Here is a 19,358-nt window from a genome sequence, read left to right as displayed (position 1 = left end):
CAGAGAAACCCTGTCTCGAAAAAACAAAAAAAAATAATAATAATAATAATTATATTATTTCCCCATTCCCTTTCCTTCTCCAGCCCCTCCAGTGTTCCCCCCATTTACTTGTTTCCTTTCAAATTCATGGTCTCTTTCTCTGTCAGTGTTTAATACACGCACGTGCACACACACACACACACACACACACGCACACGCACACACACACATGCACACACACATACTGGATAACCAGTTTGGGGCCTCATCCATGGAGAATGGCATTTCTCCCTCTCTCGGCATTCCTTAGTGGTCTATAGGTTTTTGTTTAGAGGTGGGCCCCATGAGATATCCCCCTTCCCTGTCAGCACGTCTGTTGGTGTTGGCCTTGCTCGGGTGTTATGTAGGCAGCCATATTGCTGAGATCTGTCATGGGTGTAGCTTCCCTGTCAAGTCTAGGAGACATAATCTCATATCAGACTTTCTGGTCCTCTGGCTGTTATGATCTTTCTGCTCCCTCTTCCTCACTGTTGCCTGAGCCTTAGGTGTAAGTGGCCCCTTGTCAAGTATCAGCTGAAGCTGGGTACCCCACAATCAATAGCTCTCTCTGTGTTGACCGGTTATGGTTTATTTTGTAATGGTCTCCATCTGTCATAAAGAGAAGTTTCTTGGATGTGGGATGAGAACTTATCTGGAGTTTAAGGATAAATGTTTACAATGCTGTTAGGTATTGCACAGGTTTACTGAGTGAAGGTAGTGAATGCTCCTCAAAGATCCAAGATGTCAAAAGCCCCTGGAAATTGTCTAGGTGTCCAGTACCAGGAATGACTGTCTTCCTGCTAAGTGGGCCCTAGGTCTAATTAGACAGCTGTTGATTACTGCCAAGATCTGAGTGCCATTGTTGCGCCCTTAGGGATATTTTGTCCTGCTGTGGTCCACAGGTGTTACCGTTGGGTAGTAATATTGGCTTCTCCCTCATTTAGCAGCTTTCAAAGCACCTTCCATTACTATGGAAGTAGGTCCTCAAAGAGGGGATTTAGGGGTGCAGCTCTGTCTCAGATTCTTCAGGTCCTATGTCCGGGACTGCATGGTGTCTTCACCAAGGCAGTGTAAGTGATATGAAGAAGGAAATGGTAAAAATGAGGGAAGGCTTTATCTGGGTGGAGGACAGGAAGATCAATACTTGGAAAAGTAATACCAAGGATGTTCAAAAAAGCCATAAGGAATTATATTACTTTTTATTTATCTAAAATTACATACAATATGTGTGTGTGTGTGTGTGTGTGTGTGTGTGTGTGTGTGTGTGTGTGTGTGTGTAAACATATATAGTTAAATGAAGTTAAGTCACTAGGGCTGACAATGCTCCTAGCAAGAGTTGTAGAGTTCCTAACAAAAACCCCAGTACCAGACATGAGAAACCTTTTAAAAGTTGTTCATCCAAGGAATCTAAGAGGTTCTCAAAACCATATAAGCTATTTTCTATGACCTTGGTGGCCTTCCAGAGGAAATCATCTTCTTTAAGCAAAATTCCCAAATTAAAGTATTCTTTTCAAATAGTATAATTGACCATAAGATTACTTTTAAATTGCTGAATTTCCTTATGGGAAACAATAACAATGAATAGTTTTAATGAAATAATAGTCAAGTATGGTTGACTATGGAGGTGTGCTCTGAAGAACATATTGCTAAGTGATTTGATAGTAGTGGGGACAACACAGTCTCCTTACCCAAGCAAATATGTCTACAGAGTCACTAGACACTTCAATCTTGGACTTCCTTTATCTGTCAGTGACTAACACCTTGTGAATTCCACAACTGCACTTGAGCAAAATAAGGGAAAATGTGCCTGAGGAAAGTAAACGTCAAAAATTCAACATTTTGGGCTGGAGAGATGGCTCAGAGGTTAAGAGCATTGCCTGCTCTTCCAAAGGTCCTGAGTTCAATTCCCGGCAACCACATAGTGGCTCACAACATCTGGAATGAGGTCTGGTGCCCTCTTCTGGCCTGCAGACATACACACAGACAGAATATTGTATACATAATAAATAAATAAATAAATAATTAAAAAAAATTCAACACTTTGCCGGGTGGTAGTAGTACACGTCTTTAATTCCAGGACTCGGGAGGGAGAGGGAGGCGGGTCTCTGCAAGTTCGAGGCCAGCCTGGTCTACAAAAGCTAGTTCTAGGACAGGCTCCAAAGCTACAGAGGAACCTTGTCTCAATAAGTTAAAAAAAAAAATTCAACGCTTCAATCGATGTCATGTTTCTCTCATTTCTGACCAGGTTAGAGAAGAAGTAGGTGATGTCACCATTCTCATTAATAATGCAGGTGTTGTGACAGGGAAGCCCTTCCTTGATATTCCAGACCACATGGTGGAAAGATCATTTCTTGTCAACGCCATCTCTCATTTCTGGGTAAGTCTCTCTTTCGTTTTTATTAATGAGTCTAAAAATCCCAAGCAACGGTTCAGTCATTCGTCTGGAAATACAGCATTTGGTTGTTTCCTGTTGAAGCAGGTGGTGGAAGCCTCATCCTCCCCAGGCTCATCTACCTAGCCTAGGTTAGTTTTTCCTGGTCTTGCCCTACTCCAAATTCTCAGGGACATTTCTAACTGCCTTTGACAATAAAAATGTTCTCTATCTGCTTCCTAATATGGTAACCACTTGAAACACGATTGATGCAAATGAAGAGTTAAACCCTTAAATTTATTCCCTTTGATAATAATATATAATTTATAATAATTAATGTACATTTAATTAGCCACAAATGCCTAGAGGCTAACGCCTTGGACGATGCCGCTCTGCAGAGAGGGTAAGAGACAGAAGAGAGCTGGGATTGCCAAAGTCGTTTCTACTGAGGGGGATTACACTTGTTATAATACAAAAATAATTACCAGTAACTGGTGGTGCATGCAAGATTCAGGATGTCCAAGCAACTGAAGCCAGGGCTATGGATCATATGTCTTGCAAGGGGTAGCAGGGCCTCAGTCATTTTTGCCTCTGGGAGACCTTGGAATGGATTTGTTTCAAGTCTCCTAATTCTTATTTATTGCCACTCAAAATTTTCACAAGGTTTATAGTCTTAATAACGTTTGCTTTCTTTGGTCACCAGGAAGTGGTATGAAATGACACTGGAGCCCGCAAATTCATTTCAGTTGATAGTAACGAAACAGCTAACACAGTGCTTACATATTTAGAGTTCCCATAAACATTTCCACAAGCTGTTGGCTTCCTTACCTGCATCGGCATCCTAAGCGCTTACCTTGGTTGATGGTCAGTACCATGTTGGTAGGTGGAACTAGGGTCCACACACTCCCAGTAACATCACAGACGGAGAAAGCACCCTGGATTCCCTTCTTCTCTTTGACACTGTCTTGCCTGTTGTACAACTCAGGCTCAAGTCCAAGTCTCTCCACCCTCTATGCCAGCCATCCAAGCCATCTCTTCCCTTTACTGACAGCTTATCACAGTTTCCCATCTCCAGCACCGGTGCCTTCTAACCTATCTTCGTACGAAAGCAAGTTGGTATTTCTGCTGCATTAATCAAACAATCTCATACAACACATAACTCAAACAACCCTCATTCAGAGGGCGCCAAACACATTGAGAGCGGAGTACGCTTCCATAGCATAGATTGTAAACCCCAGCAAGACATGGTAATGGCCTCTTATCTGCCTCCCAGTTCTCACCTTCATTTTCTGCTCATGTTCCATGTACTCCTGAAATCCTGACTAAAGCCTAGTCAAACTCTCCTCAGGGGGTCTTGGCATGAGCTGTTCTCTCTGGCAAGACTCTTCTTTCTCCTGCCTTGCATCTTTCTGGCCTCCTGTAATCATTGACACTGTACTTTTATATTGTGTGCAAGTACAGTTGTGGCCTTAACTTGTTCACACAATTAACAGTGAAAGGAATTGATAAACACACATAAGCCACTGTGGTGTGTATCATCAAATTTAGATGTGATTCTGAGCAACCAACAGAACCAGGGAATCCATTTCCATCCAAAACTAGGGAGAGCCATCACTCATTCCTAAAATTTGAGAGGCTCACTATTTGGTGTATTTCTCCCTTGCCCTGGATTCATCTGCTCCAAAGTTTCAAGGCTAAGCTCTCTATAGATCTCTCCAAATGCTGTGCCCCTAGCACTTTGCCTCCTAGAAACAGTGATGGATGATAGAACAAATGATGTCAGGATTTCACTGGGCTTCTTTAAGAGTGAGCCAGCTAAAGACGGAGCTGAAAAAATGGTGACATGAGAAACTTGGACTTACATAGTGATGGCAAAAGGGGCAGAAACAAGATCCCTGACCTCTTACCTGGTATTGATCTTCATGGGAATGTATTAGGACAGTTGCTTGTGGGCTGGAGAGATTGCTCAATGGTTAAGAGCTCTTGATGCTCCTGAAGGAGATCTAGGGTCAATTCACAGCACCCACATCAGGTAGCCTATTCCATAGGATCCCACACCCATTTCTGTCTTCTGTGGGTAGCTTCATGCGGGTGGTACACACACACACACACACACACACACACACACACACACTCAGTATACATACACACTCACACTGTGCTGATTAGTTCTCGTCAACTTGACACAACCTAGACATATCTGGGAAGAGGAAACCTCAATAGAGACAACGCCTCCATCAAGTTGGCCTGTGGACAAGTCTGTGGATCATTTCCTTGATTAACGAAAGATGTGGGCAGACCCAACCCACTGTGAGTGACAAGTGCTACACCTAAGCAGGCCACCCTGGGTTACATAAGAAAGCAGGCCAATTGAACTATGGGAAACAAGCCAGTGAGCCACAATCATTCATAGCCTCGGCATGGGGTTCAGCCTCCAGGATCCTGCCTTGCGTTCCTGCCCTTTCCCCCTTTCTTAAAGACTACGGACTATAAGAGTCAAAATCCCCCACTATGTAAGAGTAACATAGTGTTTATCAGAGCAATAGAAAGTAAATGAGGTTATACATGAAGACACATAGACACTAAATGCATACATACATACATACATACATACATAATTTTTAAAAATCTTTTTAAAGAAAACATCCCGGTATGCTACAAGTCATACCATTATCTCTGCCTTATTACCATAATTTTTATAAATTATTTATGAATGGAGTCTGGGAAAAAAAGAGCCTGTGTTTGGGGTTGGATAAAGAACGTGAAACTTCCCTGAGAGAATATATGAGGGACGGGAGTAAAGAAAGAAAGGGTATTTGTGTCATGGGGACATTGCTTAAAGATAATTACCAAAACACACCAAATAAAGGTTACCAATACATGCTATGCTGGTCCTGGTAGCTCCAGAGCAGCCTTCCTATCACAGCTGCAAAGCTCGCACTTGAATCATCTTCCTCTAGCAATTGCTCCCATTTCTGCTACTTCCTGAACATGAAGGCAAATTGCGTTGATAGTAAAGTCTGGAAGGTAAGTGTGATTGATCTTAATGCAAATTGTCAAAATTATACAAAGAACTCTGAGTACTTAAAAATTGCTACAATTTATAGGAACTCAACGAGTGTCAGGTTAATTTAACCAAAAGCTCATTTGTTTAAATTAGTAAGGTATACTTCAAAGGAAAAAGAAAACATGCACTATTTATTATATCTGAATGCGTAATAAACTTTAATTCCCTCAGTAACAGTGACTCTATGCTTCCTACTTTTGTGCTGACATGGAATTTAACACCTCATGAGTATTAGATAAAAGCTCAATGAGTGGACTAATAAGTTTATCAAATACTGAAAATAGTTAATCAACTAATGTGTTTATATTTCCCAGACTTGTAAGGCCTTTCTTCCTGCCATGATTAAAGCTGACCATGGTCACCTGGTCTGCGTTTCAAGCATAGCAGGACTAGTGGGTACTAATATGCTCTCAGGTGCGTATTTCCGTTTTCCACACATTCTTCCACTGCCCTGGGAACCCCGTGGGCCCTTCCAGAATGCAGAGAAGCTCTGCCTGCCCTAAACAGAACTCCTGAAGCATTCAACCCTACAAGAAGGGTTAAGAAGGCCAGGGCACTTCTTCCCATTCATGTACCTTTGAAAAACACATAAACTGATGTGGGAGGGGCGGTGTGCATGCACACACACACACGCTTATTAGTTCATTGGTAGTCTTGGCTTAAGAGAAACTGAAAAGATTTTAGTGTTTTTATTGGCCACACTAGGTATGGAGTTACTCTGTCCTCAGTAATGAGCCAGAAAAGAAGAAAAGGTTTATTTTGAAATAATTATGAAAATTTTCCAAGCTGTATCATTTTATTTCAGATTATTCTTCAAGCAAATTTGCAGCCTTCGGCTTGGCTGAGTCCCTCTTCTTTGAATTAACTATGCTACAAAAATCTAAAGTAAAAAGCACCATCGTTTGCCCATATTTCATCAAAACTGGAATGTTTGAAGGTTGTGAAACCAAGTAAGTGCGCTCTTTCGGCAATCTTTACTTTCCCGTAATTTTAAGATATAACAGAAGTTGGCAGTGAGAAATTACTAAGATTGCTTTGTTTTATTGATTAAATAATTCTCTTCCTATATAAAATATTAAATTGTAGACACCCCCAAATAAACGGTTTTGAAAGGATCGTTCCCATAGACAGGAAGTGTTGCAAGGTGATTTTTATATGAAGATAAGATCTATCTAGAATAACTTGAACTAAAATGCCAATGCAGCGTGAAGACGTTTGCACAGGGAGCAGTAAACTACATTGACCTTAACGTGGGAACCGTGCGGCTATTGTCATTGTTAGGAAATGTACTAACATGATCCATAGTAAGAGAGGCATCTGTGCTTAGAGAAAGACAGAGAGCCAGCCAAAAGACCATGAGGATATTCTGAGTCCACAGAGGCTATGAAATTAAGTGAAAAACTCCAAAACAGAAGGTAAAGCGTTGTTTGAATGTACAGGGACAGGGGGGAGTTTCAACCTAAAGGTTTGTTTATTAAGCTGCTTAAAGCTGTAAGGATAATCATTTCAAATTTCTAAAGCTTGATAAAGAACATACCGGGGTTGAGAAGACTGATCAAGTAATTTTTTTTTCAAAATCCCATAATAACCCTGCTAGGCCATGACATTAGTGGCGTCATACCTTACCAGTCTCTATGTGGTGGCCTCTTCAGTGGGCATGGTAACTAAGCAACAAGTTAGACACCTTTCCTCAGCCCCTGCGAGAGAAGAGCTGTTCTCCACAGGCTACCAACAGGCAGTCCTTGTCAAATATACCTCCACAGTTCTGTACAGTAGACGCCTTCCATGAACTATGCTGGAAGAGTAGCCTCATCCAGACAGGGCTTGTTCCTCTGACACCAACTGTCTTGAGTGTGGAGGCTCTGGAGAAGCCTTTGGCAAGGAGGCAGCTCCTGTTTCTAGAGTGGCAGCTTGTTCCAGAGCCCCCAGTATCCTTAGCTGTTGGACATTAGCTCCCATGTCTTGAAACCTCCTTCAGATTTTCGGTAGGCTTACCAAAGAGATGATATTGGTAGACCTTGCCTTCCTGGGCTCTGGGTTATGGAAAATCCATATAAGATGGTGACCCCAACTGTCACCTCCAGTTCCTTCCACCCTCCTCCAGAATAAAATGAATCGAATCGAATAGAATTAGTCAGGAAAAAAGCAAGGACCCTCGTGCTGTGCTCTGTAGCAGAGGTTCTAAGAGGTGAAAGCAAAAGCTAATCTCAAAAAAAAAAAAAAGGCATCTCTTTTCCTGTGGACCTGGCTCCCGTTAGACAGGACCACTGATTAGAATATTTTTTAAGACTAGCGTAACCACTTAACCACTTAGCAGCTTTTGGAACTGGGTGTCATGTGATAACAGCAGAAACAACCAGAGAGTTCACTAGCACATCAGTGAAGAAGCTAGGACAAGCATGCTGGCTGGGGCTAGGAAGGGAAGAACTTGCAGCACGAGAATGAGGAAGAGAGCTCAGATCCCTACCACGCACCTACACTGCCAGAGTGACAGCAGGGACCTGCAACCCCAGGGCCAGGTGGTGGAAAACTGGATCCTGGGGACTTGCTAGCCAGCCAGCCTGTCTCAGTGAGAAATCACATCTCAGAAGAATGCATAAGACTGAAAGGCAATTGAGAAGGACATCCTGGTGTCAACCTTTGGCTTCCACAAGCTCTCATGTTTATGCTCACGTGCACACACACACACACACACACAACGCACACTCACACACATGTACACACATACACATGCACAAATGCACACATGCACACATGCACACATGTACACACACACGGATACACACTCAAGATTTTTGGTTAAAACCACAGTCACCAGTGACGCTCGACAGCTAGGAAAACTTTGTTATACTTGAAATTCCTTTCTCTGAAAATGACATCAAAATTACACATTGACAGCATTCAGTCAGAAGAGACAGACTTCCCTGAACTAACCAATAAAGCCATTAAACAAATACACAAACATGTACAACAGGCCCTACAGGAGAGTACTGTCCAGTGCCATTGACATATCTGGAGTGTTGTTGCATTTAATTGTTTATTTGGGGAATAATCCCATGATGTAGTTCGTGTCAGCCACAACTAGTTGTGCAACCTGTAGTTTCAGAAACTGCTCAAAATCAGTCTGAACTAGCGGAACTACAGACATCTTTATTAGATGCCATAGATAGAGAAATCACAAAAACAACGAGCCCTCATTTTGAAAACCTTTATGCCACCGAACTTTCTGAAATTATTGTCCAGCAGCTTCAGAAGGAACACCACCAAGTGTCGTTTATAATGAATGAACGGCAGAATTCAGGTTCCAGAGTGACATCATCCGGAGCTTGAATTTGGCTCCACTACCGTCAGCTCCTGACTTTGTTAAGGATGTCTGAAGTGTGTTAGAAGGCAGATCATCCCCACCCAGTCCTTCTCTTTTATCCCTCTGTGGACCATGTAGGGGGCAAGTGGGAGAAAAACATCAGAAATTTTGGGAATCTGGACAGAACTGGGAACAGCAAGTAAATCACCTTCCTACTGCGTTTGAAAAGGCTGGCTTGTCGTTAAGATTTCAAGAGACTGTCACATAGCATGAAAGGCATCAAGTACAATGATTACAGTGTATTAGCCATAGTGGCCTCTTTTCTCAAGGCAGTTTAAACACACGGGAGACTCCACCCTCCAGAAGAGCTGAGTGCAGTTATGTGACAAGGTGTCTCTGGGGACTGCCATTCCAAGTACCAGATAAGAAGCTAAAAAATTGAAATCCTGGTAGTGTGTAAAATGAGTATTAAAGAAACAATGGATTTTCACCAACTGTTTACCCGGGATGACTCAACAACTGCAGGTCACTCTTCAACTAAAATTAAGGTTATTCTAGAGCAGTTTGCTAACCCAGACTGGTTCCTAGACAAAGTAAGAGTCACGTTATCATGGAACCAGTAAACGGATCTTTTAAACGAAGTGAAGGCAAGCTGTTCATTTGATTCCAAATATTGGAATATTGTCTTTATATCCCAAAGTCTTTGTTATTATAAGTAAGGTTTAGTCATGATAGTACGCTTCATTAGAAATTTTCTAAAACCTCAGTGAGCGCCAAGAAAGATAAGCACTTGGTGTTCCACACACAGATATGGCATAGCCAAAGTACTAAAAAAAAAAAAAAAAAAAAAAAAAAAAAAAAAAAAAAAAAAAAAAAAAAAAAAAAAAAGATAACCTGATGCGCAGCAGGAAGAAAAGTGTTTCTCCATAAGAAAGCCACCTGAAGTTCAATTGACAGCTGAACTTCCAGCAGAAACAATGAAAAGCAGAAAGGACTTCAGATGGCACAGTCAGGAAAGTAAGAGAGAAACCAACCAAGGATCTTTTCCAGCAAAACCATGTTGCAGAAATGAAGACCACTAAAAACAGAGTCCATCCTCCACCCTACAAGAAACAGAAAAGGAAGGTCTCCAAGGTGCAGCAGGTGACAGCCGAGAATAAGCGGGTTCACGTGAGAAGACCATCAAAACTCATCAGAGTAGGTAACTGTGGAGAGGGCGATGGAGATGTGTGTCTTTATCCTTCCTTGAGCTGATTATGAATACACTCTCATAAACAACATGGACTGAATAGCATTGGTGCAAACCCAAGTAGGATGAGTGGGAACAAAGCGACATTGGACTTAGAAAATGGTAGCAGGTAGGAAGGGCAGCATGGAGGGACTCTGCAATACATGCCAGGTCTCCTTTGTCCCTTCGCCTTCTTCCAAACACAGAACTTACAAAGTAGTAACTGCAATGTTGCAATAGATATGCACGATTATATGCTAAAGTATTTCTCTAATAATATTATTGTAGCATAAAGGAAGAAAAAGTAATGTAGCTATGTAGGAGCAAAATTTCTGTATCACACCAAAATGAAGGGGATATATACCAAAAAAGGATTCTGCTAAATTAAGATGTGTAGTCTATACCTCAGAAAAACTGATAGCAAATAACTTCAGAAATAAAATTTTAAGATAAATAAAATAAATGAATAAAACAAAATTAAAAGATGCCCTTGCTAACAAAAGGCCCCAGTCAAGCAGGAATAGATGCTGACAGTCACTCTGTTCAACAAAAACAGAATGCACACTTGTGCTGAGTGTAAACAATGGAGTGCACACTCATGCTGAACATGCTTCAGACATTGCCCAGAAGGAAGCATCTGCCTGGCTGTAAAGTACAGCCAACAAAAAATTAAAAGAATAAAGTCATGTGAAGTATACTGTCTAGCTAAAATCGAATAAAATTATAAATCAAAACAAAAGATAACTTGAGAAATTCCCAAATATGTTGAAAGACACATACAAACTTTTATGAGGTTCAACTATTCAGGAACATTTATAATTGTAAGTGGCTATATAAAAATACTGGGTTAATACTTCATCTTCTCCCTTCAGAAACTGTACAAACTAAGGTCACAGTGAATCCAGTGCAAACAGAACTAGTGAATCTCACTATAGAAATAGACTGGAATAGGAAAAATTAGAGGAAAGTGGTTCATCCAAAAGCTGGCTCGTTGAAAAGATTACTAAAATGAGTGAACCTCTGGCTATGCTAGCAAACGGAGCCAAGAGAAGACTCGCTCGAGCCGGAAGCAAGAGCTAAGCAAGAACACCGTCACTGCCATTCCAAACGGGAAAAGGGCCGAAGGGAAAGTATGGGACCTCCCACACGCAAGCCAGATGTCGCTGATGCAAGGGCAAACTGCCTGGCAGAACTGACTTGAGGGAAATACTGAATGAGTAACCTAGAAGGTTCCCAAATACCAACAGCCAGTCAAGATGACCTCCTGGGGGACTTATACCAAGCATCGGACGAATTAAACACCCGAATTCTGAACAGCTGCTGAAATCGGACAGAAACCAGACATTCCACAGCTCACTCGCTAAATGTAATATTACCCTGATGCCAAAGTCAGACAAAGCACCTCAAGAACATAAAATTAAGGATCAACACCTCCTGCAAACTAAACAAGAAGTCCTGGATAAGAGACCAGCAAACCAATACAGTACCATCCAATGAGAGACGTGTACCGTGCTCAGAGGGGATATATCCTCAGGATGCTAGGTTAGGGTCGTATTTTAGATAATTTCACATATGCATCACATCAATATCACAGAAAAGGCATCCACAAGATCCAGCCCCTTCTGTGACAGCACACAAGAGGGAGAAGCACTCAAGAAACAAGAGATAGAAGGGGACTGCTTCAACCAGAGGCGTGACATCCCTGAAGAAGTCACAGGTTGGCTTGTATTCAGTGCCGAAAGCATTGCTTTGCCCCTAAGATCAAGAATAAGCCAGGGAAAGTGTAGCATGGAGCGGTGGCAGAGTGCTTAGCTACCATGTGCAGCGTCCTATTTCCAATTCCAGCACAAAAATATAAAGGACAGAAAGCCAAGCAAGTATGTGCCTACTCATGACATCGTATGAAATAAAAGATAAAGAAGTGAAAATGGAGAAGAAAACCTGTTCTGAGATAACATGATATCGCATGTAGAAAACACTAAGGCATACACATGAACACCCATGCTGAAGTGCACACACACACACAAATACATATACATTTGCAAATATTATGCATAAAACTATTTTGTCTAAGAAGTGAATTGAGCAAGATCAATATACAAAATCAACATAAAATCAGTTGCTTTTTTATGCATTTGTAATTAACAAGCCCAAAGTGAAATCAGTAAAAAAACAATCCCCATTTATAATAGCTTAAATGTAGCAAAATAGATGGAACAGATTTAACAGAAAGCAATCCATCACACTGTTTTAAAAAAAAAAAGTATTTTTAAAACATCTTTGACAGAGATTAAAGCAGACAAAACCAATTGCATGTTCAACGATGGAAAGACAGTACTGTTAAGATTCCATTTCTCCCAGATTCAATGCAATTTCTAGAGGAAACTCAAAAAGGCCCCACCCACCCTTGGATGAAGAGCAACAGGCCACCACCCAATGCTGCTGTGAGAGGGTTATCAGCTCCTTGAGACGTTCTCCCATACAGAATGGTCAGCCCTAAACCTGTGTACATACAGATATCACTAATAGATTGGTAGATTACATATACATACATGTAAGTATATGATTGCGTGCATATATTATTGTTACATATATGTATATGTGTGCGTGTGCACTTCAGCATGTGTGTTCATGTGTATGCCTTAGTGTTTTCTATATATAACAATAGTAATTACTGGAGAGGCTGTGAACTTGAGAGGAGGCCATTGGAGGCTTACAGAGAGGAGAGAAAGGATGAAAAGGATGTAAATACAGTACCCATATATGAAACACTAAAAAAATAAAGAGCTCAGACTGACTTCGTTCTAGGAATTGCCAAGGTGTTGCTAAAACGTACGTGGAGATGCGAAGGACTAGAAAGGTTGACTGAACCTAAGCTACCCTGAATATGCAGAAGGAAGATAAACGAAATCCCTATTTCCAATGTCAAGCTCAGTAGAAGCTCAGAAGCACACAGCGCATGCTCGGACAGGGCAGACTCACGAATCAACAGGATAGACTTGATGGTCAAAGAACTCTTTACACTGAGCCCCCATTAAATTTCAATAGGGGTGTCAGGACAATTCAGTAAAGCAAGGGCGCTTTGACGATGACCTGGTTCAGCCATGAAAGGCTAGGCTCACAACCGAAATGTCAAAAATAGCAGCTTGTTTTCAACGAACAGGACAGGGACAACTGGAAAAAAAAAAAAAAGCAAAGTTGAACTTAAGAACCCCATCACACAAAAGTTGACGGAAGATGTGTGAAAAGTTAGATCATAAACCTCTTTCATAAATGGAAACTGAATTTTTATGGCCTTGGCTTACGTGGCAATGTACCAGCCATGACACCAAAAAGTACAAACAGCCACAGAAAACAAACAGATTCATCGAATTTTAAAAGGCTTGTGTTTCAGAGGTAATCGTTAAATGAATTCAGACTCTGTGGGGTTTTGTCCATTTGTGTATCTTAGATTTTACATGAATACGTAAAACCGTGTGTGTGTGTGTGTGTGTGTGTGTGCGCGCGCGCACACACACACACACATATGTTCATTCATACATAGGTGTGGGGAGGGGGCACATGCACATGTGTGTTTGATCTGAAAGGAGAAGTGAGTCTGTCTGAAGACAGGAAGTTGAAAATGGGAGGGAGAAGGCAGAGAAAGAGCAGGGGTGACGTAGTGGAGGAGGAGTGTGCTCCAAGTACATTATCCACTTGTCTGAAAATGTCCTCATAAAGCCCAGTATCACATACAATTAATATAGATCAGTTTAAAAACTGACTGAAAAAAAAACTGTGCTTCAAAGGACATCAATAAAGTAAAATAAACAACTCAAAAGAATGAGGGAAAAATGATAAATCCTATAGCTTATTAAGGCCTTCTCTTTAAACCACATAAAGGAAGTTTAGTAACAAATTAGTAAAAAGAAAAATGGCCCAAATTTCACAATTGGAAAATCTCAATAAGCATTTTCCCATGTGTGAGTAGTGACAAATACCCAGTATGCCTTTGCCATCTGTCTCAGGGTTTCTCCTGCTGTGATTAAATTCCGTGACCATAAGCAACTTGTGGAAGGAAGAGTTTCTTTCTCTTAACTTCCATACCACAGTCATTTGTCGGAGACAGTCAGGGCAGATGCTTGCAGGTAAGGACTGATGCAGAGGCCATGGTGCTGTGCAGCTTACCTGTTTGCTCAACCTGCCTCTTACAGCACCCAGGACCACATCCCTGGGAGTGGCACCACCCAGAGTGAGCTTAGCCCTCCCCCACCAATCATCATCAAGAAAATTTACCACAGGCTTGCCCACAGGCCAATTCGGTGGAGGCACCTGAAGTTTCTTTTCCCCACATGATTCTGGCTTGTTTCAAGTTGCCATAAAGCTAGCTAGCACAATATCTTAGCTATTTTATTTCTAATATTAATTTAAAGCAATATCAGTAAGAACTGGTAATAAAGTGAGCAAATGCTTTTTTAAAATTTTAGATTCACCCATTTTATTTCATATATGAGTGTTTTGCTTGCGTGTATGTACATCACGTGTAAGTTACTCTGGTGTCTGAAGGGGTCAGAAGAGGGCATCAGAACCCCTGGAACTGGAGCTTCACAGGTCTGTGAACGACAACATGAGTGTGAGGAACAGAACCCAGTTCCTCTGCAGGAGCAGTGAGTGTTCTTAACCTCGGAAATACTCGCTAGCACCAAGTATATGCTTTTAATGCCAGCTTGTCAAGGCCACGCAAGGAATATAAATCCAGGAAATTGCAAAATGGTAGCGACTAAAAGCTATGATGTTAAACAATGGATATTATAAGCTTGGCGTACCTACGTACATAAAAACAAAAGAGACGTCTCCAGAAAAGAAAGCTCCTTAGTCTGAAAGCGACCTTAAAGGATGGGATGAAACTGGCCTATAGAACTTATATCTCAGTGTGTTGGCTGCTTAAACTGGAGCACCAGGCACTTTCATGAGTTGTCAAAATCCAGTCATGGAAAAGTGATTGCTTTCTGAAACTCAGCTGAGAGAAACAGTGTCTGAATGTTTATGGTTCAAATGATTGAAAAAAATATAAAAACATGAAATATGAAAGAAATACAGAATCTTTGCTTTCAGTTTAGTCTACCTCTTCCTATGGCTTCCATAACTCATTTCTCTTAACAATGTAACAATCGTCTGTCTAAAACGATATATTGCGCATGCTCAAGAGATCGTTTTGGTAAATGAGTTTTGCAATTTTACTTTTAATAACATACGGTTTTGTGTCTATGATAAATTCTGTATGTTTGTGAGGAAGGAAAGGAAAAAATGACGACACAACACTCTAAAAGTAATTATATGAATTTTTGTATCGTGTGTGTGTGCATGAGTGTGTGTTGCTTGTGCGTGTTCACACGCACATATGTCCGTGGAAGTCCGCGGTTGACGTAAGGAATCATCATGGCCAGACTTCCATCTTATCCTTGAGGCAGGCTCTCTGAATCCAACCCAGAGCTCACAGATCTGACCAGTCTGTTAACCAGCTTGATCCCATCTCAAACTCCTGAGGCTGGCATGACAAGTGGCCTGCCATGCCCACCTCGCCTTTACGTGAGTTCTGGACATCAAACTCTGACCCTCAAGTTAGTGAAGCAAGGACTTGAATCACTGAACCATCTCCCATCTGTAATTTCATCGTTATGTTCAGAGCATAAAACAGAAAAGAAGTAAGGACTGGGCATTCACATGAGGCAGTAGTGTTGGCCACGAGAGAAAACAGAAGGTAACCCCAAGTATTCGCTCGTCTTTTTACTGTTTGCAGCCATTGTTTCTATTGTAATTCAGTGTCTGAAATCAGCCGTCAATACTGATCGCCACAGGAAAGAGCACTCGGCTGACTCCACCTCTGCCTTCTCTTTCCAGGTATCCGTTTCTGTTACCTCTACTGGATCAGGAGTATGTGGCTCGAAAAATCTTCACTGCTATTTTAGAGGAACAAGTTTTCCTCCTCATACCCAAGTTTGCATATTTTGCAATATTTCTCAAACAGTAAGTTAATGAAGACCTAACAACCTTTGGGTTGATTGTGAACATGTTGTCTGATCATTGCTACTTTTCTATCTTCAAGGTAGATATCTCTGTTATTTAGCATGATGGCCAAGAATTTTACTACTACAAGGGGCAAGTTATTGGACTTGTCTTGTGAACTATGTCTTTGTTATTTTAGGTTTTAACTAAATTAAGGAATTATTTAGGCCTTTCAAGAGCACACTGTATTTGTTCTTACACAGAACCAAACAGCACACACATTCTGGGGTGGGAGACATTGGGGGAAGTTTTAAGGTTGTTTTCTGTTGCTTTGTTCTGTTGGTGATGGTGGTGGTGGTGGTAGCAGTGGTAGGGGTGGGTGTGTGTGTTTCTTTATCCACTTACTTGGCTTCTTTGAGATAATATCACACTGCATATTCCAGGCTTTCAACACCCCTTCCTCAACTTCCCTGATTAATGTATACAACATGACATTCAATTATTTATTGTTGTTTTTTAATATCTGTTTTGTTCAATTAATTTAGTTTATGTGGTATAGAGTTACATTTTTTGCAATAATGGACAAAAATCCTGATTTCCCCCCCCCTGGGAAAATGCTAAGGTATTTGGTAATTTCTCCATCTCATTCTGTGAAAGAGTTCCTGCAACTTCCTTGAAGGCCACCACGATGCATTCTGGGATGTTTGTGAGCAGACTCTCACAGGCCCACGTCTAGCATGGAGGTAGCTTCTTCCATGTGTTGCCTCCATCCCTGATGGCTATTCAAAAATAGCGCCTCCTGAGTCTAGAGAGGACAGAGAGTCTTCAAGCTGCAATGGAACTGCTGAAGCTTCCCCACCAGACCCTTCTCCTGCTATGTGCACCAGACTGATGGCCCTTGTGAACAGTGCTTGGGATCAGAAGTGCTCAGGGCTTCAGATTTACTCAAATTTGGATAAGTTGATATATAATGAAGTATCTTGGGGATAAAACCTAAGTCTAAACAGGTACCCACATGTTTCCTACACACCTCCATACAATCCAAAGGCCATCTGATGTGTTTTTATTATGACTTGACATATGTCAGGTTCAGGGATTTCCTCTTATGGCATCATGCTGGTGCTTTGAGTTGAGGCATGAGGATTGTGCTCCTGGGAAGTACAGGACAGCCTTTCCTATTTCCTCCTACTCGTTGCTTTCCCTATTCTTCCTCAGCTGTCCTCACTACTCAGGAAAGCCAACATTCATCAACTATGTGACCCATCACACTTGCATGGCCTTCTAGCATCTAACATCTGGACACTTGCCAACTTGTGTGTTCTCTGAAGACACAATTTCTAAGTTCTTTCCTGGTCTACATTTACATCCAGGACAGGGGCTGATAAAGAATAAACATGAAGACATGATTGCTCAGTTAAGTTGAGCAGAGCTGAGCCGATCCAAGCCGCAGTGATCCAAAATCTAACATTGCTCTGAGCAGTGGTTCTCAGTTGTCCATGTGTGTTAGAACCATCCTCACGCCTCAGACCACTGAGTCACAAATCGTCTTCTTAGGTGGTATGCTTTTATTCTGATGCTTGCTATTCCTGTCTAGCAAATAAGGATATACTGAGTGAATAAGGAGCCTTCTGGTCTCTCCAATGAGCCAATGGGTGTAGCATGTGGAGAAACTGGGATTCTTTTTCTAAGCTTCGGGAATGATTCCAGGTGTAGGAAAAGGTGAAACCATGAGCCATCATCCATGATGTTGATGGCCCTGAACTACGATACAACGGTATCCCTCCATTCATCTGCCCCATTAGTACAGATGCACAACATGGGTCTTGATCTTCCAGACTTTATTTTATTTGCTCTTAGTCTTTGCAAAGAAGTCCTTTCCACGACTTTTGTGAGTCTCAAAGGATCATATGTTTCTCTGCTTTTTTTTTAGCATAATATCTCCAAAAATGATGATTGCCCTGGGTGAGTACCTTGGCACAGACACCTGCATGACGTCATTCCGAGGGAGAGCAAAAGCGGAACTGCAGGCTGGAACAGAAAGGAAACAGCAATAACCAGGGCCTCAGGTGTGGTAATCACACACAGGGATGAGCGGGTACACTGTTTGGAATCCCCCGAGCAGTTAGATCATGCCAGCCTACCTACAATCACCCAGGCTTTCAAAAGTTTGCAGCTTGTTTTCCCAGGAGACACTTTGCATTCGGCTCTTTCCCTTTTCTTCTCTCCCCTTAGTTTTTTCCTTCCTTTTCCTCCCCCTCACACAGGTTCTTAACATGATTGCAGGCTGGATTTGTAGACATAGACCACCATGCTATTTTTCTAAACGTTTTTATTATCCATCCAGATTCCCATGTAATTCCTCAGTTGGGTAAATAAAAGCATCACAATCCTTCCCGTGAACTCTGATCATACAGATCATATATTTATAAAATGGTAATGCAAAGTGGCCCAAATCTTGTTTAAAAGTAGAATATGGGACACTTTCAGGAAAAAAGGTGATTATAAGTAATAAGCTTGTGAATCAGTGTGGTGGACTGATAATTTTTCAGTATCCTATTTAAGCATACACATTAATTTTGTAGTTAAAAATGTTTACTTCACAAAATGAAGGTTGATTTGTATTCCCTTACTAATCCCTACTGGGTTTCAATGACCGTATGAAGACTGCTAAAGGGACTGAAACTGAACATGCTTATTGGATTTTAGAAAGTCTGTAGCGCCAGTTTTATTTGCATCCCAGTGTGTTGAAGAATTCTTCGCTCTTTCACGCCATAAGGAAAACAAACACCTTAGACCCTCTACACTCTGCTGGCTTAGAAATAAAACAAAACGTATTTTTGTAATAGCATCAGGAAATACAGCTTGAATTAATGTGTCTTAATTCAACTTATTTTTCAGACACCTAACATGGGAATTTGCACTTCGTATCTGGCCATTTCACTCGCAGTCCTAACAATGGCACTTCTGGTGACATCTGGGCGAGGAATGCTTCTTCAACTGTGGTTACTGCATACTGATCTCATTAACCTCCGTTGTGTTCAAGGACTAGTGATAGCAAGACCAGAAATGTACATTTCTGCTGCAATGCAATATGCCTTCTGTTAGTGAGAGAACTTAGTGGTAACATCTATCCTTATATTGCCAGGGACATGGTCCTTATACACTTTGGCATCTAAAGCACAGTTTACCCAGAGGCAGGGAAAAAAGGGCAAGGTTAGCCTAACAGAGGAATAAAACAGTACAGAAAGGACTTCAGTAAGATGTTGGACAGCTTCGGGAGTTTAAAAATGGGCTTGCTTTGTTTTCACTGTGTAGTCTAGGGGGAGTCTTTTTATCCACTAGTTCAATACATATTTGCCAAGTACCTGCTATGTAAGATGCTATA

The 19,358-nt window shown here is 41.4% G+C and overlaps 1 protein-coding gene across 1 annotated transcript in view; it reads left to right on the top strand.

Annotated features, from left to right (window-relative positions):
- LOC101987066 (short-chain dehydrogenase/reductase family 16C member 6) overlaps positions 1 to 18,027 on the top strand; it is a 23,338-nt gene extending 5,311 nt beyond the window's left edge. Inside the window, exons 3-7 of the mRNA XM_013351832.1 lie at positions 2,264 to 2,395; positions 5,771 to 5,870; positions 6,262 to 6,406; positions 15,869 to 15,994; positions 17,904 to 18,027. Coding sequence (XP_013207286.1) covers positions 2,264 to 2,395; positions 5,771 to 5,870; positions 6,262 to 6,406; positions 15,869 to 15,994; positions 17,904 to 18,027 — 627 coding nt within the window. The remainder of the gene's footprint in view (positions 1 to 2,263; positions 2,396 to 5,770; positions 5,871 to 6,261; positions 6,407 to 15,868; positions 15,995 to 17,903) is intronic.
- The last annotated feature ends 1,331 nt before the right edge of the window (positions 18,028 to 19,358 follow it).

This window comes from Microtus ochrogaster, linkage group LG5 (genome assembly GCF_000317375.1).
Source record: "Microtus ochrogaster isolate Prairie Vole_2 linkage group LG5, MicOch1.0, whole genome shotgun sequence".
Lineage (NCBI taxonomy): Eukaryota > Metazoa > Chordata > Mammalia > Rodentia > Cricetidae > Microtus > Microtus ochrogaster.
This window is presented reverse-complemented; position numbering and strand designations above follow the sequence as displayed.